Below are 23,266 nucleotides of genomic sequence, written 5' to 3' on the forward strand. Positions count from 1 at the left end.
TCATTCTAAATAATAAGCCTCCCACACTTAATGATAGCTAGTTAGCTCAGCAGATAATTCAGTTCAGATATTTAACCTGTTATGGTTTAGTTAGCATAGCCGGTACACTACACTGTGTTCCAAATTATTATGCAAAAAGTGTTTAGGAGTGATAAGGTAAGAATGTTTTTGTTTGTCAGTTAAACTCATTGATGGTGATGTGTGTCAGGGCTCTTTATATCACTGAAAGCAATTGCAGACACCTGTGCTAATTAGTTTGGCAGGTGTGTCCAATTAAAGGCAAGACTACTTAAGAAGGCTGTCCCACATTATTAAGCAGCCTACATTTTCAGCCAAAATGGGAAAGAAAAAGGATGTGTCGGCTGCTGAGAAGCAACAAATTGTGGAGTGTTTAGGTCAAGGCATGACTACAATCAACATTGCCAAGACACTTCATCGTGATCATCGCACAATCAAGAAGTATGTAGCTGATTCAGAGCACACACGTGTGCGTGCTGATAAGGGAAGATCGAGGACTCTTTCCAACAGGCAATTACGTCAGGTTAAAAGAGCAGCTGCAAAAATGCCTCGTCATAGCAGCAGACAAGTTTTTGAAACTGCTGGTGCCTCCAACGTCCCCCGAACAACAAGATGCAGGGTCCTTCAGAGGTTTGCAGCTGTGCGTAAGCCATCCTGTCGACCTCCTCTATCCACTGCACACAAGCAGAAACGGCTCCAGTGGGCCAAACGATACATGAAGACTGACTTCAAAACTGTTTTGTTCACCGATGAGTGCCGTGCAACGCTCGATGGTCCAGATGGATGGAGTGGAGGATGGCTGGTTGATGGACACCCCATGCAAACGAGGCTACGGCGCCAACAAGGAGGAGGTGGAGTAATGTTTCGGGCTGGAATCATGGGGAGAGAGATTGTCGGCCCCTTTAGGATCCCTGAAGGGGTAAAGATGACCTCCATAATGTATGTGGAGTTTCTCAAACAGCACTTCCTGCCATGGTTCAAGAAGAAGAACCGTGCATTCCGCAGCAAGATCATTTTCATGCATGATAATGCACCGTCTCATGCTGCAAAGAACACATCTGCATCTCTGGCTGCTATGGGCATAAAAGGGGACAAACTTATGGTGTGGCCCCCATGCTCCCCTGACCTCAACCCCATTGAGAACCTCTGGAGCATCATCAAAAGGAGTGTCTATGATGGCGGGAGGCAGTTCACATCTAAGCAACAGCTCTGGGAGGGTATTCTGTCCTCATGCAAAACAATTGAAGCAGATACCATCCAAAACCTGACAAATTCAATGGACGAGAGAGTTCAGAAGCTCCTTTCGAACAAGGGGTCCTATGTGCAAATGTAACATCACCTAGAATAAAGTTTTGACTTGAAAACTGTTTGATTTCAGTTTGTAATAACCTGCTAATGCTTATAATTTCACAAATGACCATTTTTTTGTTCTTTATAAAAATGAAAAGGTTGAAAACTCTGCTGTGCATAATAATTTGGAACATGCATTTTGAGTGTTTTATTATTTTTTTAAAAATATACTGTTATCATTGGCAGTTTGTTCAAAAACCTTTCAATTGTACTCTAATAGTTGATGACTGTAAAATTACAATGACTGCAATTCATATAGGTAATTTTGGAAAATCTGAGAAAATATTATTTGCATAATAATTTGGAACACAGTGTATTTGTAATAAACTATGATACACAGCCTTCAGTTTGTGATCATTAATACAGCTTTCTCTTTTACTCTTTCTATTAATAGCACTAAGCAATGGAGTGTGGATGAGAAGAGGTTCATGCTCCCCTCAGATGGATGAGATCCTCACAGACAGCATTCACATGTTTCTCAACCACATGTTATAAATGTTTCTGACTTCCGGAGTGATAACTTCTGAAACATAACAGCTTCTAATGCTGCCCAAAGCTTTCTTATTTCATTGCATTGTTTTATTGTGATTGTGTATTAATGTTTCAAATATATTTGATTAAACTATCAAGCTTAATTTTCATATTCATGTTTTATGGGTCATTATTTTAATTTAATATTGGAACTTGAATAACATAACAGGGTTTTATTATGTTATGGCAGAGATGGAGGGTATGACATAAATAATCGTTGACTAGTCGACTAATCGAAAAAATAATCGTCAGATTATTCGACTACTAATATAATCGTTAGTTGCAGCCCTACTCTACGTACTTTGTAACCTCGTACTTAAAAACATTCATAAATTTACGAGTGTTCCTAAATCCCTTTGTAACTAACGTAGTACTTAAACTTGTTCAAAAATTAATAGTACTTCTTAACTTGAAGTTTGCGTGCACAAAAACGATAAATGCAACTAATTTGCCTCAGTTTTGACTATAAAAATATGTATTGTCGTAGTGCCGGGCGATTTTCACCGTTAATTCGTTTAATTCGGACGAACGATTTCACACGATGTTAGAAATGTGACCATCGCGACTGTACAAGTTTATAAACCTTATATTTAACTTAAAATACCAACAGAAGCTATTCTCACAGACCACCTCTCACAGGTGTGCGTGCTAACCTCAGTCACGCACAGAAGAAAACACACACACACACACACACACACACACAGGAGGGTGTGTGTTCGAAACCCTAGTGCGCTCTCTACACAGACACATTTTACGCCATCCTATGCTCGCTCCCGAGAAGTTTGGCGAACGATGCAGGGCAAAGAACGGAGTTATTTTCAAACGTACATAATAAATTATTATTTGCAAGTTCGGGCGTAAGAGCGCGGGGCAGCTCACTAGCTTCTGGAACACACCCAGGGTAACGTTACTGTACGGTTATGCTCGCACATTATTTAAAGTTAAAGTTGTTTGTGAGCTATTTTTTAAAAGGATAAAGCTAATTAAGATAACAGTAGCCATTATTTGCACAATATAATAATTATAGGTGGTGCTGTTACTATTTTTGCACTTCTGCAGTGTTTTAAATTAAAATGCAGAAATGTCTTTTTTTTTTTTTTTTTTTACTCAATAACATACAAGAACAAACAAAAGATTTTACTGTACATGAGATCATTTGCTGATGTACACATCTAAATGAAATAAATGAAATGCTTGTTCAGAGGGCAGTATAACTGGCACAGACATGGATAGCTTGGTTAGCTGTAACTCTGCCATTGAACGCTGCTTGGCCATGATATCTGGTCGACCAGGTGGAGCCATCTGACTGGACTGTGCAGAGGACGGCTCAGGAGACCAAGCACTGCTGCAAAGTGAAGATCACACAGGGGATGTAGGCTGAGGTGGGGCAGATGAATAGATGGGAGCTTTAAACACACATCTACTTCCTGTTGGGCCTAGTATTCTCAGTGTTGCTTCATCTTCCACAGTAAGGCCTGTTGCAGATAACTCACCTCCACCTGTCTCAGATCCTAACCCTAACCCTAACCCTTACCCTCTCCTAAATCGTGCCCCCGTTTGCGCTGTAGACTCACCATGCTTCTGGATTGATGCATGAAAGGTTAATTGTGCGCCAATTTATAGGCCCGATATGAAATAAATAGAAATTGCAAATGTAATGTTTTATACCAGTAATTTAAAGATGTTGGTTATTAGTTTATAATAATGTTTTCTTAATGAATTATTTGTTTGTGTGTGTTTGCGATATAATCATGAGAAATTAAATGATAATCGGTGATTCAGTTTTCGACTGGCGGAGTCATTAAAGAACTCGAACCTGGTTCGTAATTTCACAGACTGAAGAAGGATTTTGGGAAACGCTCGAGTTCTTAAAGCTGTTCGTAAATCGCCGAGATCAGTCGCTATCAGGAAATGCACGGGAGTCCAATCTTTAAGATGAAACAATTTGGACGATAAGATGGCGGCGGCGGCGGCGGCCGGTTGTGGCCGTGAACTTGCGCGGCAATTTAACATCTTATTCCTGCCAATACAGATGTCTGCAGGTCTGTTTCTTGCTGGAGTTGCTGCAGCTTTAGTTCTCTTTAAGCCATATCTTTACAAACTACTGTTTTTTGCGGGTGAGCTACGTAGCCTATGAAAGAAATAAATCTGTTTCTTCTAAGCACACTCTGATACCGGCGAACGATACAGGCAGACTAAGTTATAAATCACCAATAAATATTTAGGACTTTATTTGGATTCCCATCTTACATTTCTAAATCATATCCAGAATTTAACAAAAAAAACTTTTCTTATATATACTTACATGCAGTGATTCTTTCAATGGTTTCGTATCGTTTACCTGTTTGGTCCCTTACTACTAAAGAAATGATCGAACCACTTGTTGAGCTTTATAATAGAGCTTACAAAATCCACACAAATCTGCCCTTTTGGACTCATCGCTGTGTTGCTCTTACACATTCAAAGGCATCGACTTTTCAGCATTATGTAAATACTCAAGCTATGAGATTTTATTTTCAGTTTCAACAGTCATTCTCCTTCATCATTGATTGATTTATTTCCAAGGTCTAACCAAAGGCAGGAACAGTTTCAAATGTACTTATTCCAGTTCCAGCCTACAAAAACAATTATGGCTACAGATTTTTTTTTATTTCTTTTATACATACACCAAAGTCTGGAATGAGATTCCATATAATATAAGAACAAGTACATCTAATGTACATTTCAAACAACAAGTTTATAAACAATATCTCATGGAAAGTTATATCTCTAATCATTGATTCTAAGTTTGTAATGTAAAATCCCCCCCCCCCCCCCCACACTATTTGTTTGTTTATTTGTTGTGTGTTTTTACTGTATTTCATGTTTCAATGTTTTAGTTATTCTGTTTGCTTTGGTGTTTGTTTCTGTGTTTTCTTCTTGTGCTGCAGAACAGGAATCTGCTGTAAACCAGTTTTTAACTGAGTCAGGCCAGTTTAAATGTGGGATATTCTGATGTTGCTTTAAATTTTCCTGTATAAATAAATAAAGTAAAAGTATTATGGCCACAACAACCTCCTGGTGTTAAAGAGAGAGACGTTGAGGATTTGGTTCTACTTGTTAAGTTCTATTTTCATATCGGTTTCACTGATAAAGAGAAATCCTCAATCTCCTGCACACCAGCTTCAACTGATTAGTATAAAATCACCGATAGCTTTGCAGGAAACTGCGTTTATTTAAAACGAATAAAATTCTCTCCCCTAATTTAGTCATATCCATTTACCCTGATAGCGTTACGCTTTCCCACCACCGATACAGCCCTCCACCGCTGACCGAGGAGCTTCACGACCGACACCCGCCCCCTCCGGCACGTGATCGGCACCGACTGCATCTTTTCACCCGCACCAGCCTTGTGTACCGAGAGACACGCCCTGTTCGGCATTGTTCCCCAACTCTGTGCGGCTCCATCAATCAGCCAGCAGAGGTCGTCACTGCGCCAGTTATGAGTAACCCTGGTCTGCATGAACAACATATAGCTGCCCAGCCCAGCCGGATGTATTCGAGATCCCAGCTCTGGTGTGCTAGTGTATTTCACCACTGCCTAAGCCACCCAAGCACCCGGCCGACCAGCAGGAGAGCGGAGATCAGAACTCGAGAGTTCAAAACCACAGACCTGTTTCACACTCTGGTTCCATTCGTGACAGGACATGTAGTTACTGCTCACACAAGATCCATCAGCTCAGGTTTAATATCAAACACACTCACGAGTCTTTGTACTGTGGGAGGAAACCAGAACCCCTGGAGGAAACCCACACAGACACGGGGAGAACATGCAAGACTCCACACAGACAGGACCCGGACCTTCTTGATGTGAGGCGACCACAGTGATATAAACGTTGGATACTCACAACGATACACACACACACACACAGGTGGCAGTGATTTAGAATGGGTGCTGCACAGCTTAAGCCTGGCCTCTTGTCACTAATCATAAGGAATTTGGCATGTTCCTCCAGCGTCAGTGTCGGTTTCTGAACTCTGGTCACCTCAGACCTATCCAGATCATGCAGGAGGTGGATTGGCTACATTAAAATCACCCCTAGGTTCACACGAGCGCGACAAACCCGCGCCCCGTGTACGCAGGGGGTCAAAGGTCACGTACCTTCTTCATCATCTTGTTCTGTTTATGGAAGAACTCCACCTTGACGTCTCCACACACAGGAAGCGGCTGAGGTAACACGAAGAACACGTGCCGGTCCTCCCGCCGCATGTGAGCCGGATGGGACGTGTGGATCTTCACCTTCAGCTGGTAAACCACAAACTGGGGGTCTGAGGGGGGGTGGGGGGGGGGGGGGGGGGGGTGAGAATAGCATGTCATTAATCGTGCGCTAGATGTGATCGTTTCATAACCCGGCCACCGTGTGACGTCAGCGTGAAGACGAGGCTGGACGACGTCTCGTTTCCTGATCTCACTTCACAGGAAGTACTTCTGCAAGTTCCTGTTTTAAACAAGTCGTCCTATCACAGGTTTTAATCCTGTAAACTTCAAACAGATAGTGAATTTATACTAATAATAATAACAATAATAATAATAACAGGAGGTGTTCGACCTGCTCGCTCTTCATTATGAGTCTCTTACGGTCTTTAAATCTGCTCAGTGGCTTCATAAATTAAGACGTTTTATTTAAACTAAATAAAAAAAGTCTGTGTATTATATTTATATATTTAATACAAAGGTGGAAAGTATTGCACTGTACCCAGTGATTCCAAAGTAAAAGGACCCACTGTGACCCTAGCCAGGTTAGAACATTAGTAAACATGAAAATAAAATGAAATAGGAATAAATATTACAGTACAGTTCTAATGGAACTCTGCACCGATATACAATAATACTCATGTAATGACCTGTCCACATACTTCTGATCCTGAACGTATTTAGAATTATTAATCAAATACAATCCTCAGAACTTGAAACAGGTTTAATCTGATGCGAGTTCTGTTCTGTTCTGTTCTGTTCTGTTCTGTTCTGTTCTGTTCTGTTCTGCAGGTAGAATCATTTTTACTGCTCCAGCTAGAACATTTCCTGATGGAAACAGTCCAACCACACACACACACACACACACACACACCCAGCACTAACCACCAGGGTTCAATCTCACACACACACACACACACACACACACACACACACACACACACACACACACACACACACACACACACACACACACGTTTAGCACTTATTAATGATTCAACCTGAATTCCTACATCAGAAGCAGCAGCCACAGAGCTGCAGCATTTACATGGTCGGGTTATTTAATCTGTCTTCACAAACGTACCCAGCTACCTCCATCCCTCCATCTTACCATCCATCCCTCACACCTATCCCACAGACCATCCATTCATTTATCCCTGACACTCACTCAATTCATCCATCCCTTACACCCTACCTCCATACTGCCCTTCCCTTGCTGCCTACATCTCTCTCTCCCTCCCTCCATTCACCACTCCATCCATCCCACAATCCATCCCTCCCTACATCTCTATTTTCCTCCATCCATTCATATATCCATCCATCCATCCATCCATCCATCGCCATCTACTTACACGTCTCCCTTCCTCAATCTGCCCATCCCTCCCTCCATCCATCACGCCCTACCTCCATCCTACGCTTCCTACCTCCAGCCCTTCCTCACTGCCTACATCCACCTCTTCCCTCATCCATTCATCTATCCCTCCATCCATCCCTCCCTCCTTACATCCCACAATCCATCCCTTCCATCACTGCCTACAACCCTCCCTCCCTCCCTCCATCCATCACGCCCTACCTCCAGCCCTTCCTCACTGCCTACATCCACCTCTTCCCTCATCCATTCCTCCCTCCTTACATCCCACCATCCATCCCTTCCATCACTGCCTCCATCCATCCCTCCCTTTCCTCTATCCCTACCTCCATCCATGCATTCATTTATCCCTTACTCCATCCCTCCGTCCCTCACTCCATCCATCATCCATCTCACTGTACCTCCATCCTTCCCTCACTTGATCCATTCCACCATCCACCTCGTCCTTGCCTCATTCCTCCATCCTTCCCTTCCTACATCCCACCATCCATCCCTTCCATCACACCCTCCATCCATCCCTTCCTCGCTGCCTACATCCCTCTGTTCCCTCATCCCTCCATCCATCCCTTCCACCCGCCCTCCCTTCCATTTATCCCTTCCACCCTCCCGCAATCTGCCCATCCCACCATTCACCCGCCTTCCCTCACTCCACCCATCTCACCGTACCTCCATCCTTCCATCCCCCTGATCCATTCCACCATCCATCGCGTCCCGGCCTCATTCCTCCACCCTCCATCCCACTATCTATCCCTTCCTCGCTGCCTACATCCCTCTCTCATCTATCCCTGCCTACTTTCATCCCTCCATCCTTCCGTCGGGATTCTGACTCGGTGACCTAAACCTGAATGGAAGCTGCTGAGTCAATCAAAACCGGACAGAGACGAAATCAATAAAACCCCCTAACCTCATCAATCAGGAGAGCTCAAGTGTGCACCATAAAAACAAACCCTGATACCTTCCATCATTACATCAACTACAACTCTATCAGAACTCATCATCATCATCATCAGGAATCAAACCCAGTGGATGGAACCATACAGAACAGCTCTGGGTTTGGGTTTGGGTGATCCTGGTGTGTTCATACTCACTGCAGGTTCCACTGGTGAACATGGGCTGAGTCTCGAACATCATCTTGTGGAAGAGCAGAGCGATGGGTTTGTAGTCCAGCTGGTTCTTCAGCAGGTAGCTGTAATAGTGAACGTACCTGCGCTGACTCGGGATGGTTACGCCCTGAGCGAGAGGAAAGAACAGAGCACGATTAAGGTCATCATCCAGAGCTCCGGGGGGGGGGGGGGGGGGGGGGGTAAATCTGCTCTCGTGTGCACAAGTGTGATCTCTAACAAGATCAGATGTCTGGAGGAAGTCTTGGTAAAAGTTGAATATTAGATTTAGCAGGGCTGGACGGTCTGATTATTGATTAGATTCTCAGCAGCGTGAGTACAGAGATTCTTCTGCTGCTCACCACTTCATCCCTTACACAAGATCTGATGGTGGGGCTGAGGGGCTAATCATGGAGGGAACACGGCTCATAGATGGACGATACCCGACGTATAGCGTCCCTTTTCTCTACACGGCGTACCTTCTTGTCCCTGGTCCTCACTTCACCGTAGAAATCCAACGCTTCCTGCGCCTCCTGGAATTTGCGTCGGTGCAGCAGGTAGGCGCAGATCATGACCCCCGTGCGCCCCTTCCCCGCCTTACAGTGTATGGCAGCCACGTGGTTCTCGTCCTCGGAGAGCCACTCATCCAGATCCTCACAGAAGGGTTTAATGAGCTCCAGCTGAGGGGGGTTGTGGTCTTCAAATGGGTACTGAGCCACTGCAGGAGACACAAACACACAGGAAGTGAGGGCGGGCGGGGTTCGGGGTAGGTCTCAGAACCTGCATCTGCTGCACAGCTACAGGAGAAGATGCACAAAGTACTGAGGAACGTTTTCTCACATCTTTAACGTGACCTCAAGAACCCTTTAGATCAGTGGTCCCCAACCACCGGGCATTTATTATTACCATGCCGCACAGAAAGAACAAATAATTAGAGCAGTGCTGCCGCGATTGGTCGACCTAGTCGATGACGTCGATGCATGAAGTGGATGCATGGTGTTTAAAACTATGTTTATAAAGGATCCTGTATAATTTCTACATCGTCTCCACACATATAAGCGTTCATGTGATTCCCTCAGCACTACTCGCCGTGTGCAGGACCTCAGTCGTATCTGCTCCGGTCACTGGTTGGTGGAGTCTTAAAAAAAACACCGTCTGCAGCCGTCAGAGGACGATTCAAATAAAAGATCAAAGGTCTCCACGACCCAAATCATCCAAAGTTTGGTGAGACTTAAACCTGGTACAGAACTAAAAGCTGGTTTGTTCACTGTGTAAAGCTTTGATGGTACCACAGCGGCACCGGCGCCGTGTTACACGTCTATATCGTTTCATTACGCTTCTTAATCCTGGAGATCTTGGAATAGCGTATTTCTTAGCGAGTTCAGTCAGACCGCCGCGCACTTTACTGCGTCGGCGCTCGAAGCACAAAAAGCTTCTCATGTGAATGCGCCGGTAACAGCGTAACACTCAGCACCGTGTTTACATGGTTTAGAATGTGCAGTAAGTGTTGAGTGAATGTGGAGGTTAGGATCGGGGATCGTTCTGTCGTTACCGTACGCCGGACTTAATGAGACGCGGCTACATCTAACTATTTTATCTCTGCTGTAAGGTGAAGCACGTTGCTGTGTGTACAGAACAGCATGAACACGAGCTGCACTCGGTTTAATATGGAGAATGTGATCATATGAACATAAACCCTGTTTACATTTAGTTCTGGGTTAGATTATTATCACCTACAGTTTAGTGTTAGAATAAAAGAAGATTAAATCAGATTCTGAATTAAGTTTTTTGGAGGAAAATTAATCGTTTAGATGAATCGACTAATCGATAAAATAGTCTATAGATTAATTGATAGAACAATAGTCGTTAGTGGCAGCACTAGAAAACAAAAGCAGCTTTCACTGCTTATATTTCGGGTGTTATTGTTTCATATCACCACTAGGTGGGAGCACCATCTCATTGCAGCAAAAAAAATTATATCTTATATGAAACCGGTCCCTGGTGCAAAAAAGTTTGGGTTCCGCTGCTTTAGATCATCTTCCCCAAGGATGCCAAACCTCTGGAGGTGAACGTAAATAATAATATAGATCATCCTGATTTGAATTGAACTAAGAACCATCATCTCACCCCACTGTAAATGAGAACTTTCACTGGTTGCATCACTTCTGTGATCGCTGCCGAGTTCTAAAGTTCCCACGAGGCAGAACGGTACACGGCGTGTGTGCTAAATATTTCCCCCTGTCGTAAAAATGCTTCTTTAACTTCCTCTCTGAACTTCCTTTTTATTCACTGCTCATATAATAATCCAGAATTGAGCAACAGAGAACATTAATAAGAGAGACAGAATCTCAACATGTTTAAAATAAAACGAACCCTCATTGACTTTCATTCTTAATCGGAAGCTCCTGGGCTAAATTTCTATTCCCTAATTTCTAACCCCCTTCAGTTCCACTGTAATGGAAGAGGAACCTGAACTGTGCTTTAATAAATACAGATGTAAATGTGACCTGGTCCACTTCCCCTCTCCAGGTTCCTCTTATTTACAGAGCTGTTCATCAGCAGAAGTGTGGTGGAGGTTCAGCTCTGCAGACTCTACACTGGTGTACTGACTACACGTCCCAGAACTCCTGCAGTGCAAAGATGACGACACCCATGGACGCTGCACAGACTTACTCATCCGAGTGTTCTGCTCTGCTTCAGATGCATTAAACCATCTCACGTCATTCTAAAACATTCAGTATGTCCATTCACGTAGGACACACACCGATCAGCCATAACATTATGACCACCTCCTAGTTTCTACACTCACTGTCCATGTTATCAGCTCCACTTACCATATAGAAGCACTTTGTAGTTCTACAATTACTGACTGTAGTCCATCTGTTTGTCTACATGCTTTTGTTAGCCCCTTTCACCCTGTTCTTCAATGGTCAGGACCCCCACAGAGCAGCTATTATTTAGGTGGTGGATGATTATCAGTTTTTAAACACCTCACTGTCACTGCTGGACTGAGAATAGTCCACCAACCAAGAATATCCAGCCGACAGCGCCCCGTGGGCAGCGTCCTGTGACCACTGATGAAGGTCTAGAAGATGAGCGACTCAAACAGCAGCAATAGATGAGCGATCGTCTCTGACTTAACATCTACAAGGTGGACCGGCTAGGTAGGAGTGTCTAATAGAGTGGACGGTGAGTGGACACGGTGTTTAAAAACTCCAGCAGCGCTGCTGTGTCTGATCCACTCATACCAGCACAACACACACTAACACACCACCACCATGTCAGTGTCACTGCAGTGCTGAGAATCATCCACCACCTAAATAATACCTGCTCTGTGGGGGTCCTGACCATTGAAGAACAGCGTGAAAGGGGGTAACAAAGCATGTAGAGAAACAGATGGACTACAGTCAGTAATTGTAGAACTACAAAGTGCTTCTATATGGTAAGTGGAGCTGATAACATGGACAGTGAGTGTAGAAACTAGGAGGTGGTCATAATGTTATGGCTGATAGGTTGTACATTATAACGTAATGACAGAGCTACAGATTGGCCACTGTTAGTAATTGTATACCCTATACGTTCATGAGTAATTCATCTATAAATATACATAACATATAGGTGTTCCTAATAAAGTGCTCAGTGTGTATGGATAGGCGCCACACATTGATGTTCATCAACCAATCAGACGCTTGAATGAAATGCAGCCTGATTTACTACAATGCAAATCCCCCCCCCCGCCAGACACGCCCGTTTTTGGTGTACTTACCCCGACAGTTGAATTTAGCTGCATCATAGTGTCGTTCTGCACACCTGAAACACAAACCCAGCATTCATACTTATAATATACAATTCTGTATGGTGTATGGGTGGTGCACAGTTCCAGGGTCCTGGAGACCCGGGTTCTAATCTCTCCACCGGTCTTAGGCTGTGAGTTTGGCATGTTCAGATGCCGCGTCAGTACTAATCTAACAGGGAGTTATTTAAAGTCTGATATGAAGGTGAGAAGGTGTATGGGGGTGAGGGGTGCAGTAACGATGAGGTAGGGCTGGGCAATACTGCAAAAACATTTATTCTACATTATTTTCACATTTATTACAGATTATCGATTGCGATTTTTTTTTGTTTTGTGCTTGTATAATGCCATTGGACACACATTTCTTTTTCTTGCATTATAATTTAATTTAGAGAGACCCACATCCGACCGTAGTCCCGCCCACCTGAACAGCAGGCCAATCGTCGTTCATATAGCCGCTCGGCCTCGGCCGGTAAGGCGGAGCTGGATTCGATACGACGTACTCGAGATCCAGCTCCGGTCGCGGCGTGTGTTTTTACCGCTGCGCCACCTGAGCGGCGGCTTTATCCTTTTAAAAAATAGCTCACAAACAACTTTAACTTTAAATAATGTGCGAGCATAACCGTACAGTAACGTTACCCTGGGTGTGTTCCAGAAGCTAGTGAGCTGCCCCGCGCTCTTACTGCCTACACAGGCAGCTGCCTCAGTAGAGAGGATTCTAATAAGTCATCGATTTATAACTCGGGTTATTCGGACGCGCTACTTATACAGAGATTACATCGGGTTTCTCTTACTAAGCTAACACATTTAGCATCGTGCCATTCAAACCAATGGGATGAGGTGGCACAACGCTCTAGCATGTCAACTAACATCTTCCTCTGCGTACCAACAACGGTTACACTGATATACAGGACAGGCCAAAAGTTTGGACACACCTTCTCATTCCTGTGGTTTTTCTTAATTTTTTTTTAAATTTTCTACATTGTAGATTAATACTAAAGACATCCAAACTATGAAGGAACACGTATGGAATTATGCAGTAAACAAAAAAGTGTTAAACAAACCAGAATATGTTTTATATTTTAGATTCTTCAAAGTAGCATCTTTTGCTTTAATGACAGATTTGCACACTCTTTGAAATTTTCTCAACCAGCTTTATTAGGTTTCCACCTGGAATGGTTTTCAATGAATGTTTGTGCCTCGTCTAGAGTGAATTTTTGGAATTTGTTGCTTTTTTAATGTGTTTGAGACCATCAGTTGGGTTGTGCAGAGGTAGAGTTGGTAAAATATAAAACATATTCTGGTTTGTTTAACACTTTTTGGTTCACTACATAATTCTTCATAGTTTGGACGTCATCAGTATTAATCTACAATGTAGAAAATAAAAATAATCAAGAAAAAACATTGAAGAGAAGGTGTGTCCAAACTTTTGGCCTGTACTGTACGTTTGAAAATAAATCGGTTCTTTGCCCTGCATCGCTCGCCAAACTTCTCGGGAGCGAGCATAGGATGGCGTAAAATGCGTGTACAGTCGCGATGGTCACATTTCTAACATTGTGTGAAAACGGCGTCCTCTGTTCACAGGTGTAAGTGAGATAAATAAAATAACATTTTTAAAGATGAATAAATAACAAAAAGACGATAAATACAGTGTATCACAAAAGTAAGTACACCCCTCACATTTCTGCAGATATTTAAGTATATCTTTTCATGGGACAACACTGACAAAATGACACTTTGACACAATGAAAAGTAGTCTGTGTGCAGCTTATATAACAGTGTAAATTTATTCTTCCCTCAAAATAACTCAATATACAGCCATTAATGTCTAAACCACCGGCAACAAAAGTGAGTACACCCCTAAGAGACTACACCCCTAAATGTCCAAATTGAGCACTGCTTGTCATTTTCCCTCCAAAATGTCATGTGATTTGTTAGTGTTACTAGGTCTCAGGTGTGCATAGGGAGCAGGTGTGTTCAATTTAGTAGTACAGCTCTCACACTCTCTCATACTGGTCACTGAAAGTTCCAACATGGCACCTCATGGCAAAGAACTCTCTGAGGATCTTAAAAGACGAATTGTTGCGCTACATAAAGATGGCCAAGGCTACAAGAAGATGCCAACATCCTGAAACTGAGCTGCAGCACAGTGGCCAAGATCATCCAGCGTTTTAAAAGAGCAGGGTCCACTCAGAACAGACCTCGCGTTGGTCGTCCAAAGAAGCTGAGTGCACGTGCTCAGCGTCACATCCAACTGCTGTCTTTGAAAGATAGGCGCAGGAGTGCTGTCAGCATTGCTGCAGAGATTAAAAAGGTGGGGGGTCAGCCTGTCAGTGCTCAGACCATACGCCGCACACTACATCAAATTGGTTTGCATGGCTGTCACCCCAGAAGGAAGCCTCTTCTGAAGTCTCTACACAAGAAAGCCCACAAACAGTTTGCTGAAGACATGTCAACAAAGGACATGGATTACTGGAACCATGTCCTATGGTCTGATGAGACCAAGATTAATTTGTTTGGTTCAGATGGTCTCAAGCATGTGTGGCGGCAATCAGGTGAGGAGTACAAAGATAAGTGTGTCATGCCTACAGTCAAGCATGGTGGTGGGAATGCCATGGTCTGGGGCTGCATGAGTGCAGCAGGTGTTGGGGAGTTACATTTCATTGAGGGACACATGAACTCCAATATGTACTGTGAAATACTGAAGCAGAGAGTGATCCCCTCCCTCCGGAAACTGGGTCGCAGGGCAGTGTTCCAGCATGATAATGACCCCAAACACACCTCTAAGACAACCACTGCTTTATTGAAGAGGCTGAGGGTAAAGGTGATGGACTGGCCAAGCATGTCTCCAGACCTAAACCCAATAGAACATCTTTGGGGCATCCTCAAGCGGAAGGTGGAGGAGCGCAAAGTCTCGAATATCCGCCAGCTCCGTGATGTCGTCATGGAGGAGTGGAAAAGCATTCCAGTGGCAACCTGTGAAGCTCTGGTAAACTCCATGCCCAGGAGAGTTAAGGCAGTTCTGGGAAATAATGGTGGCCACACAAAATATTGACACTTCAGGAACTTTCACTAAGGGGTGTACTCACTTTTGTTGCCGGTGGTTTAGACATTAATGGCTGTATATTGAGTTATTTTGAGGGAAGAATAAATTTACACTGTTATATAAGCTGCACACAGACTACTTTTCATTGTGTCAAAGTGTCATTTTGTCAGTGTTGTCCCATGAAAAGATATACTTAAATATCTGCAGAAATGTGAGGGGTGTACTCACTTTTGTGATACACTGTATGTTGTTGTGTGCATACTGCACACTTCTGTACTGGAAGTATGTACTTCTTTACCGGCCGAGTAGTGCACACTTCCTCCAATCTAGTGCACACTCTGTAAGTATGCGATTCCGGACGCGGCCCGTGACTTCATTGTCGCGTAGGCCAGACGTCACTCCCCGAGACGCAAGAATAGTAACGCACAGTAACTTGGATAAGTAACTTTAATCTGATTACTGGATTGGAAATAGTAACGCGTTAGATTACTCGTTACTGAAAAACGTGATCAGATTAGAGTGACGCGTCGTCACTGAGGTGAGTGGATGCGGCTCTGTGTTACTTTAGGATGTGGCGTGTTTGAGATGATCGGTGACGTGAGAGGACTTACAGGTTATAGATCTTGTAATGGTTCCTGTGTTTGGAGTCCAAAAACCTGAAAACAAATCAAACATTTATTTTCTATTTTCTTTAGTATTCTAATCGTTATAAAGAATCTTTAACATTGCACCATTTTAAGCTAAAAATAATAACAATTATAAACACTTGTTACCGTAACATATCATCCAACCCCTAATTACTGAGTGGGTACATCCACCGATGAGCCAAAACATTAAAACCACCCCTGTTAGATATTGATCTGATGGAGGTTCCTCATAGTTCAGGTGTTAAACGCAGCAGATCTGATCAAAATAAAGACCTGAGGGACTTTGATCAGGACCGGATCGTTACGATTGAAGAATCTCCCAAACAGCAAGGGGGGGTCTGTGCTGCGAGTCCCCACCCACAGCGGTCAGTGGAGGGACAGAGCAACAGAAGAAGATCATGTGGACGGCCGGGCACGCGCTCATCGTCAATCAGTGGAAGAGATGCATCAGAACCCACCACGTAGGACGGTCCTCCTCATCACAACATAGTACCTGGTAACTAATGTTCTGGCTCAGTAGTACACAGTATGCAGCTAACCAAATGTATGTGGACACCTGACCATAAGCCTGGTGGACATACCACTCCAAACTATAAACATTATTATGGGGTTGCTTTCTTTCTCTGGCAAGGCTTATCACAAGATTTTAAAGCGTGTCTGTGGGAATTTATGCCCATCGAGTCAAAAGTGCATTTCAAAGGTCGGACACTGATGTTGGACATCAGAGTTCCAGTTCACTCAGTTACTCACCGTACGACGTCATCAATGTTGTTACGATAAACTCCCTCCAGTCTCTCCGCTGGAAAACCCATCGCTATGATGTTGGGATAAATATCTGATCAAAGGCATCAAGGAACCGATATCGACCAATCACATTACATCAACACGACTCTGCACCACGTATGAAGCCGGTCTGGAACGTTTTATGTTTTAATGAGACGCATCCCGAGACCATGGGTTTTGGTTCTTTTAGACCCGGCGTGTTTGGTGAAAGACCCTGTTTATTCCTCAGTGGGTTATAATCTCATGCTGGTTCCATTATGAACCTTTGTGCTGCATTTTTACCAACCTTGGTTTTGGATTATGGATCCATTTCAGCATCATGTTGAATGACAGAAGCTAGCTCTTAAGTTCAACCCACATTCTGAGCATCGGATTCGGTTCCGTCCCAAATCCTGCTCACAGAACCAATGACACACACCAGTTTGGGATTATCTACACGTTTCCTTACAGGAGTTTGAAATTTGGAATATGGACCCATCGTGGGATCTATCTGGACCTGCACGAGTTCCATTTCTGGCCTCTTTTAAATCCAGTTTTACTTAGCAATAGCAAACAGAGTGTATGACCAACCTCGGTTTTGGAACATAAACCCATTTTGATGTTTATGCTGCATTTTGGTTCCAAATTAAAAACTTTTCATAGATCAATTTGTTTTTTAAAGGTGTTTTTTTAATTCCCATTTTGGTTTGGATGCATTTTTGACCCAACTCAGGTGAACAAATCACATGGTCAACCTCAGGACGTCTATTGAGTCTAGGGTCTCGATGGTTTTCATTTTTGTTAACTTTTACATTTAATTTAACCCAACATTAGTAAACGGTGCACATGAAGTTCTGACTCAATATTTATGGTTTTGGATGCATGTTTGAACCTCTTTCATTTCTGGCACAGTTACGGTATCTATTTTAAGCCATTTTCTGATGAAGCCTAAGCAAACACAGCACATAACCCCAGTTACTGATTGCTGACCCATGTTTGGGGTATTTTGTGTATATTCGGTCATGACCGAGAGCCTTTTAAACCCATACGGAATAAAAAATTTGCCATATTTTAGAAAATGGTCCATTTCTGAACTGGTTATCTGGTGGTACATCCAGCATTTCACCTTTAGACACCAATGTGAGCTTTAAAAATCACTCGTGTTCTTACCCTAGAACCATCAAGTCACCCACATTTAACCACACAACTTTACACAGTAAATAAAAGAAAACTGAATTATAAGGAAAGGATACATGTGAGGTCCAGGTCGAATCCATCTTCTTGGTACCTCCTCTTATTTCCACTCACTATCTCTTTAATGATGGCAGCCATTGCAGTTCTGAGTTTGATTATTAATATTATTCTCAGACGTTTATGGCAGGATTATTCTGATGTGTAGATATTTACATACATGTAGAGAGTCGAATAAACGAAGCTTATAGCTGCTCCTAAACGTTCTATAGCTGTAGAATGAAGTGGGAGCTTCAGTACAGCAGGTCAGAAGGTCCCAGAATGAACTTAGATGTGGTACAAATCTTCTAATACTTGTAAAACTGTCTGAAGTTTCTCAAGCTTCATATGTGCATCCCGAACGCTCCACAAGTCGAAACATCGTCCATGCAGATCTTCTGTAGCAGATTAAGCTGATAGAGACCAGGATGTTTCAGACTTCACGTCCCTGAGCCGCTCCACCGTTCCGGGTTAGATTTAAAAGCAGGATTATTTAGGCTCGTTCAGATGTACAAGTGCATCCTAAATATCTGAAGAACAGAAAATCTTCAGGCTTTTCAAGCATACAGTAAAGCTGGATCAGAAGATCAGGGTCTTTTTAAATGTCAATCATCTCCTTAATCAAGTTGTAAAAAGTATATAGGTGTATAACCGCTCCTGAATGCTTTATAAGCTTATAACTGTAGATAAACCATTTCTGAAGCTCCAAATAGAAGGTTGAATGGATAATTCAGGTTTATCAGACTTGAAGTGTTCTAAAGATAGACTGGTTCTCCAGAGTTCTCAATCTTTCCTGGCAATTTAAGCTCTTTATTTGAAGCTGGACTACCACAAAATCTTCTGAGCTTGGTGGTGCAGGTTGCAGAATTATTCAGGTTTATAAGTGCATCTTGATGCTCATAATACATCCATACACAGCCATTAAATCAGGTCTGTAGCTCCAGCAAGCAGATGTAATTATTCTAGATGTATTTAGATTTGATTCCTATGAATAGATGGGTTCTCTCCAGTCACCATTTCCTTTAAAGCTCCAAGTAGCAGGTCGGATGTAAAAGCATTTATTTCTTAGTCTTATAACTGTGTCCGTGATGCTAGAGAGCTATAACCAAGTCAGAAAGTCCTCATACTATGACGCGTCCTGAACGTTTCATACGTGTGTTATTAATACAGACGAGCACGTCTTCACAGTCTTGAAAAGAAGAAGCTTCACGTCGAAGGTCCCAGGTGTAAAAACAGACTCATGAACGCTTTCTTTGTGTCGTGAAGATGGTCGGTGTCACTTTAGATATGCAGCTTCCTGTGACTGAAGAGAAATTAGGCTGCGAATAAAGAAACGAGTCAAATAAACGTAGATTGTCAGCAGATCTGATCTCAAAAGAAAACAGTCATATAGATGGTCGATATGATTTCTTCTCAAATATAAATAATACTTCAAGTTGCCTGTTGGACGATCAGCCCAATTCAGGTTTAAAGATGAACCAATGTGCAGGATTTCAAGACGTAGACGTAAAGCAGTATTATTTAAGTCTGTAATGGCATCGTGAATGTGCTGTGTATGTATATATAAATTATTCAGGATTGCCACTAAATATTCAGTTCTGGAAAGAAAACGGTCCACAGATCAGCCTGCAGATGTAAAGTAATATTGTTCTATTTGTCTCTTTGAATATATCCAGATAAGAAGTCCAGGCTGCAGATGTAAGATCAGGATTACTCTCAGTCCTTGGTGTTTTATATGCGTATAATAAAAGCAGATTTCCAAACCCTCTGGTCTGGAACTAAGATGTATATTCAGGTTTATAACTGCGACGTTTTACGTGTGTAAATAAATCCAGGCTGATGATGAACCAGGTCTGAAGCTTCAGGTATCATGCTGCAGATGTGAAAGCAGGATTACTTAGATATATAAGCAAGTCCAGAGGATGTCCAAGCTCTCAGGAAACATGCAGGATCCTCTTCAGAGATCTACATCCAAGATTGTTCAGCTTTTAATGCGTCCTAGGTGCGTTATAAGAGTCCTAAAGCTTTAAGGGCCCTTGCACAGCTTTAATTCCACCAAAAGCAGGCCTAACCACCAATAGCTGATTTCTGTAGGTGTATTAGGCTTCATAAATGAGTCCTAAAGCGGATCAGGATGAAGCTTGGTAGTAAAACAAAAACAGAAATCCTGAGGGTCCCTCTCCAGGAGAGAAATGGGCTCTCCGATCCTCCAGGAGCCCAAACACAGAGCATGAGATCCGCCGTGATTTACCTCCAAACCGAGCACAAAACCACCTCCATTTTCTCTAATATCTCAATAAACATTACTCCACATCGAGAAGAACCACTCTGGGTCACTCTACAGCAGCCATTCCTTCTTTTCTTCTCCTTTAAAAGCCCAAATCCGACCTACAGAACCATCATCTGCTGCTCGGAAGGTCGAGATTATTTCCGACAAAAAAAGCAAGCAGACTGTTGAAGTTGACAGTCTCCACCTAAAGTCTGTGGTAAATGTGAAGTTGCAGATTTGCAGGACGCGCTTAGATGATGGATTTATCGAAGGGAATCATGTCTTTCCTCTCAGATTCGATCGGCGTCTCCACAGCTGAACTCTCACTCAAACTTCCATCATGGCTTCCAGCGAAGGAAAAAAGAAGCTAGATCTGGCAACATTAAACACCGTATCCACCCGCGGCAAATCGAATAGATCGGAGCATTTCGCTCGAGTTCTTTCGTTGATTACCTCAGTGACGATTAAATAATCACGCTGTTTAAGAGTATATTCGAAGTTTTGTTTTTATATCCACGCAAAAATCGAGACCGATCGAATTTATTTCTTTGGTTTAGGGTTACGCGGAAGGATACGAATTGAACCGCTGGGCGCGCTTCGACTGTCAAAGTGGTCACGTGATCAGCTCTCTGGGGAAGCGTGTTACAGTCACATCACTTACCTCATTATATAGATTTTATACATAGAAACGTTTAAAATATGTGTTTTTTACATTATATATGTCATATTTAAACCTAAATACTTTATTTATATATACTTGAATTTTTTAATAATTTCTGCAGCTCTGAATTAGTTATTTGAACACTAAAAATCAAATAAATAAAATACATTTGATTCGATTTCTTTTATAACTTGTTTGTGGGGGGTTTTTTTTCATAGAAAAAGTCAAAAGTCAGTATTTAGTGTGGCCTCTCTTGGCAATTTTGGGGGGGATTACCCTGTAGTTTTCTGAAATAATCTTCTGTTATATTAAACCAGGCTTCTTTCAGCACTTCTTTCAGTTCTTCTTTAGATTTAGGCTATTTTATTTCTTTCTCTGGTTAGATGATCCCATACTGCCTCTATAATATTCAGGTCTGGACTCTGTAGAGGTCAGTCCATGACTGTCAGTGTTCAGCCGTTGGTTTTCTCTTCAGATAGATAGATAGATAGATAGATAGATAGATGGATAGATGGATAGATGGATAGATAGATAGATAGATAGATAGATAGATAGATAGATAGATAGATAGATAGATAGATAGATAGATAGATAGATAGATAGATACTTTACTTATCCCGAGGGATATTATTAAACACAACCACGTCTCCCCGTCGGGGAATCAAACGGTCTTCCATGTGACAGGCGGAGATACTGTCCACTATACTAACAAGAATATGATTTTACTGCATTAGCAGTGTGCTTGGGATCGTTATCATGCTCAAAAATAAAACCATTCCCAAGCAGGCGCTTTCCAGAAGGAATGACAGCCCTGTATGTACCTTTCAGCATCCATGATCCAATGAATTTGGAGGACTATATTACTAGAATTGCAGCCCCAAACCATAACAGACCCTCCACCATGTTTCATTTAAGGCCTCAAGCACTCCTTCTGGTCCCTTGATTAAATACTTGTTAACAGTCCGTGTGCTGTCTGGTATGTTAAATATGTCTGTTACATGTCTATAATGTGTACTATTATGTATATCATCAAAACAAATTAAATACCGGGCAAAACTTAAACTGGAACTCTTCTTCTCAAATATTGTGAACAATAAGACCCAAACATTTCAAACTTGGATTTGTCAATGCATAATAATCTTTCTCACTGATCTTGATTGCAATCTTCATGAGTTTTAGCAAATATCAGCGTGTTTCCCTTCTGTAAAAGTGGATTATTGGTGCTACCCCTCCAAAATACCATTCACAAGCTTCTTTGGACTGTAAAAGGGTCAGCCAGGCATCCACATGAAGCTACATAATGCTGAGCCAGGTTCCTGCTGGACTTGGCTTTTTTCTTGGCTCTTCAGTCTTGTTTAGTCTTTGACCTCTCCTTATTGTTTACATTTCTTAATAACAGCTTGAAAGGCACATCTTGATTATCCAGTAGTGACCTTGCTTATGCAAGATTATGATTTTATGTCTGTCACATTCTGTGATCTTTAGCATTTTGAATGGAATGATGTGACTGAGTACAGAACACAAAACCTCCAGAGAGCAGTGAGAGGTGGATCAGGGACTGTGTTGATGGAGACAGGACTGACCAGCAGGCGGCGGTAGAGTGAAACACATCTCATCTATATAAGCCATAAACGGTGACATCATTTCCTATAACAAACACATGGCTGATCTCAGATCTGCTGAACTGTAGCTGGATGTGGGTTTAAATAAAACCACATGGAGCTGCACAGAAATGTCATTCTAATTATTTCACTTTTACTGAAGACTAAACTCAACTAGAATACAACAGTAATAACACAAACAGATATTAAAGATCTTATTAGGAATCATTCTGACCAAACCTTCATAATTGTACATGAGCTGCAGTTATTAACAGCATGTATCAACTGCACGAGCTCTGATAAATAACACTTAATTACAAATACGAAGCAACTAACAAAGTTCCAATGAGGCCAAACAGTGGATGCCTGAAATGCAGATTCATCAGAACAAAACCTCATTAAATGTTTGATTGTAAAACTTGTATGGTACGATTTTCTGTCTGTCTGTCTGTTTCTGTCTGTCTGTCTGTCTATCTCTGTCTGTCTATCTATTTCTATATAGCTGTCTATCTATCTATCTATCTATCTATCTATCTATCTATCTATCTATCTGTCTGTCTGTCTGTCTGTCTGTCTGTCTGTTTCTATATAGCTGTCTATCTATCTATCTGTCTGTCTATCTGTCTGTCTGTCTGTCTGTCTGTCTGTCTGTCTG

The 23,266-nt window shown here is 42.4% G+C and overlaps 1 protein-coding gene across 1 annotated transcript in view; it reads right to left on the minus strand.

Moving 5' to 3' along the window:
• The window catches only part of ptena (phosphatase and tensin homolog A), a 25,964-nt gene extending 5,306 nt beyond the window's left edge, over positions 1-20,658 (minus strand). Inside the window, exons 1-7 of the mRNA XM_063006708.1 lie at positions 18,104-20,658; positions 16,839-16,923; positions 16,053-16,097; positions 12,369-12,412; positions 9,082-9,320; positions 8,591-8,732; positions 6,041-6,207 (exon numbers count right to left, since the gene is read on the minus strand). Coding sequence (XP_062862778.1) covers positions 6,041-6,207; positions 8,591-8,732; positions 9,082-9,320; positions 12,369-12,412; positions 16,053-16,097; positions 16,839-16,923; positions 18,104-18,182 — 801 coding nt within the window. The 5' untranslated portion in view covers positions 18,183-20,658. The remainder of the gene's footprint in view (positions 1-6,040; positions 6,208-8,590; positions 8,733-9,081; positions 9,321-12,368; positions 12,413-16,052; positions 16,098-16,838; positions 16,924-18,103) is intronic.
• Positions 20,659-23,266: the final 2,608 nt, after the last annotated feature.

Source organism: Trichomycterus rosablanca, chromosome 13 (genome assembly GCF_030014385.1).
Source record: "Trichomycterus rosablanca isolate fTriRos1 chromosome 13, fTriRos1.hap1, whole genome shotgun sequence".
NCBI lineage: Eukaryota > Metazoa > Chordata > Actinopteri > Siluriformes > Trichomycteridae > Trichomycterus > Trichomycterus rosablanca.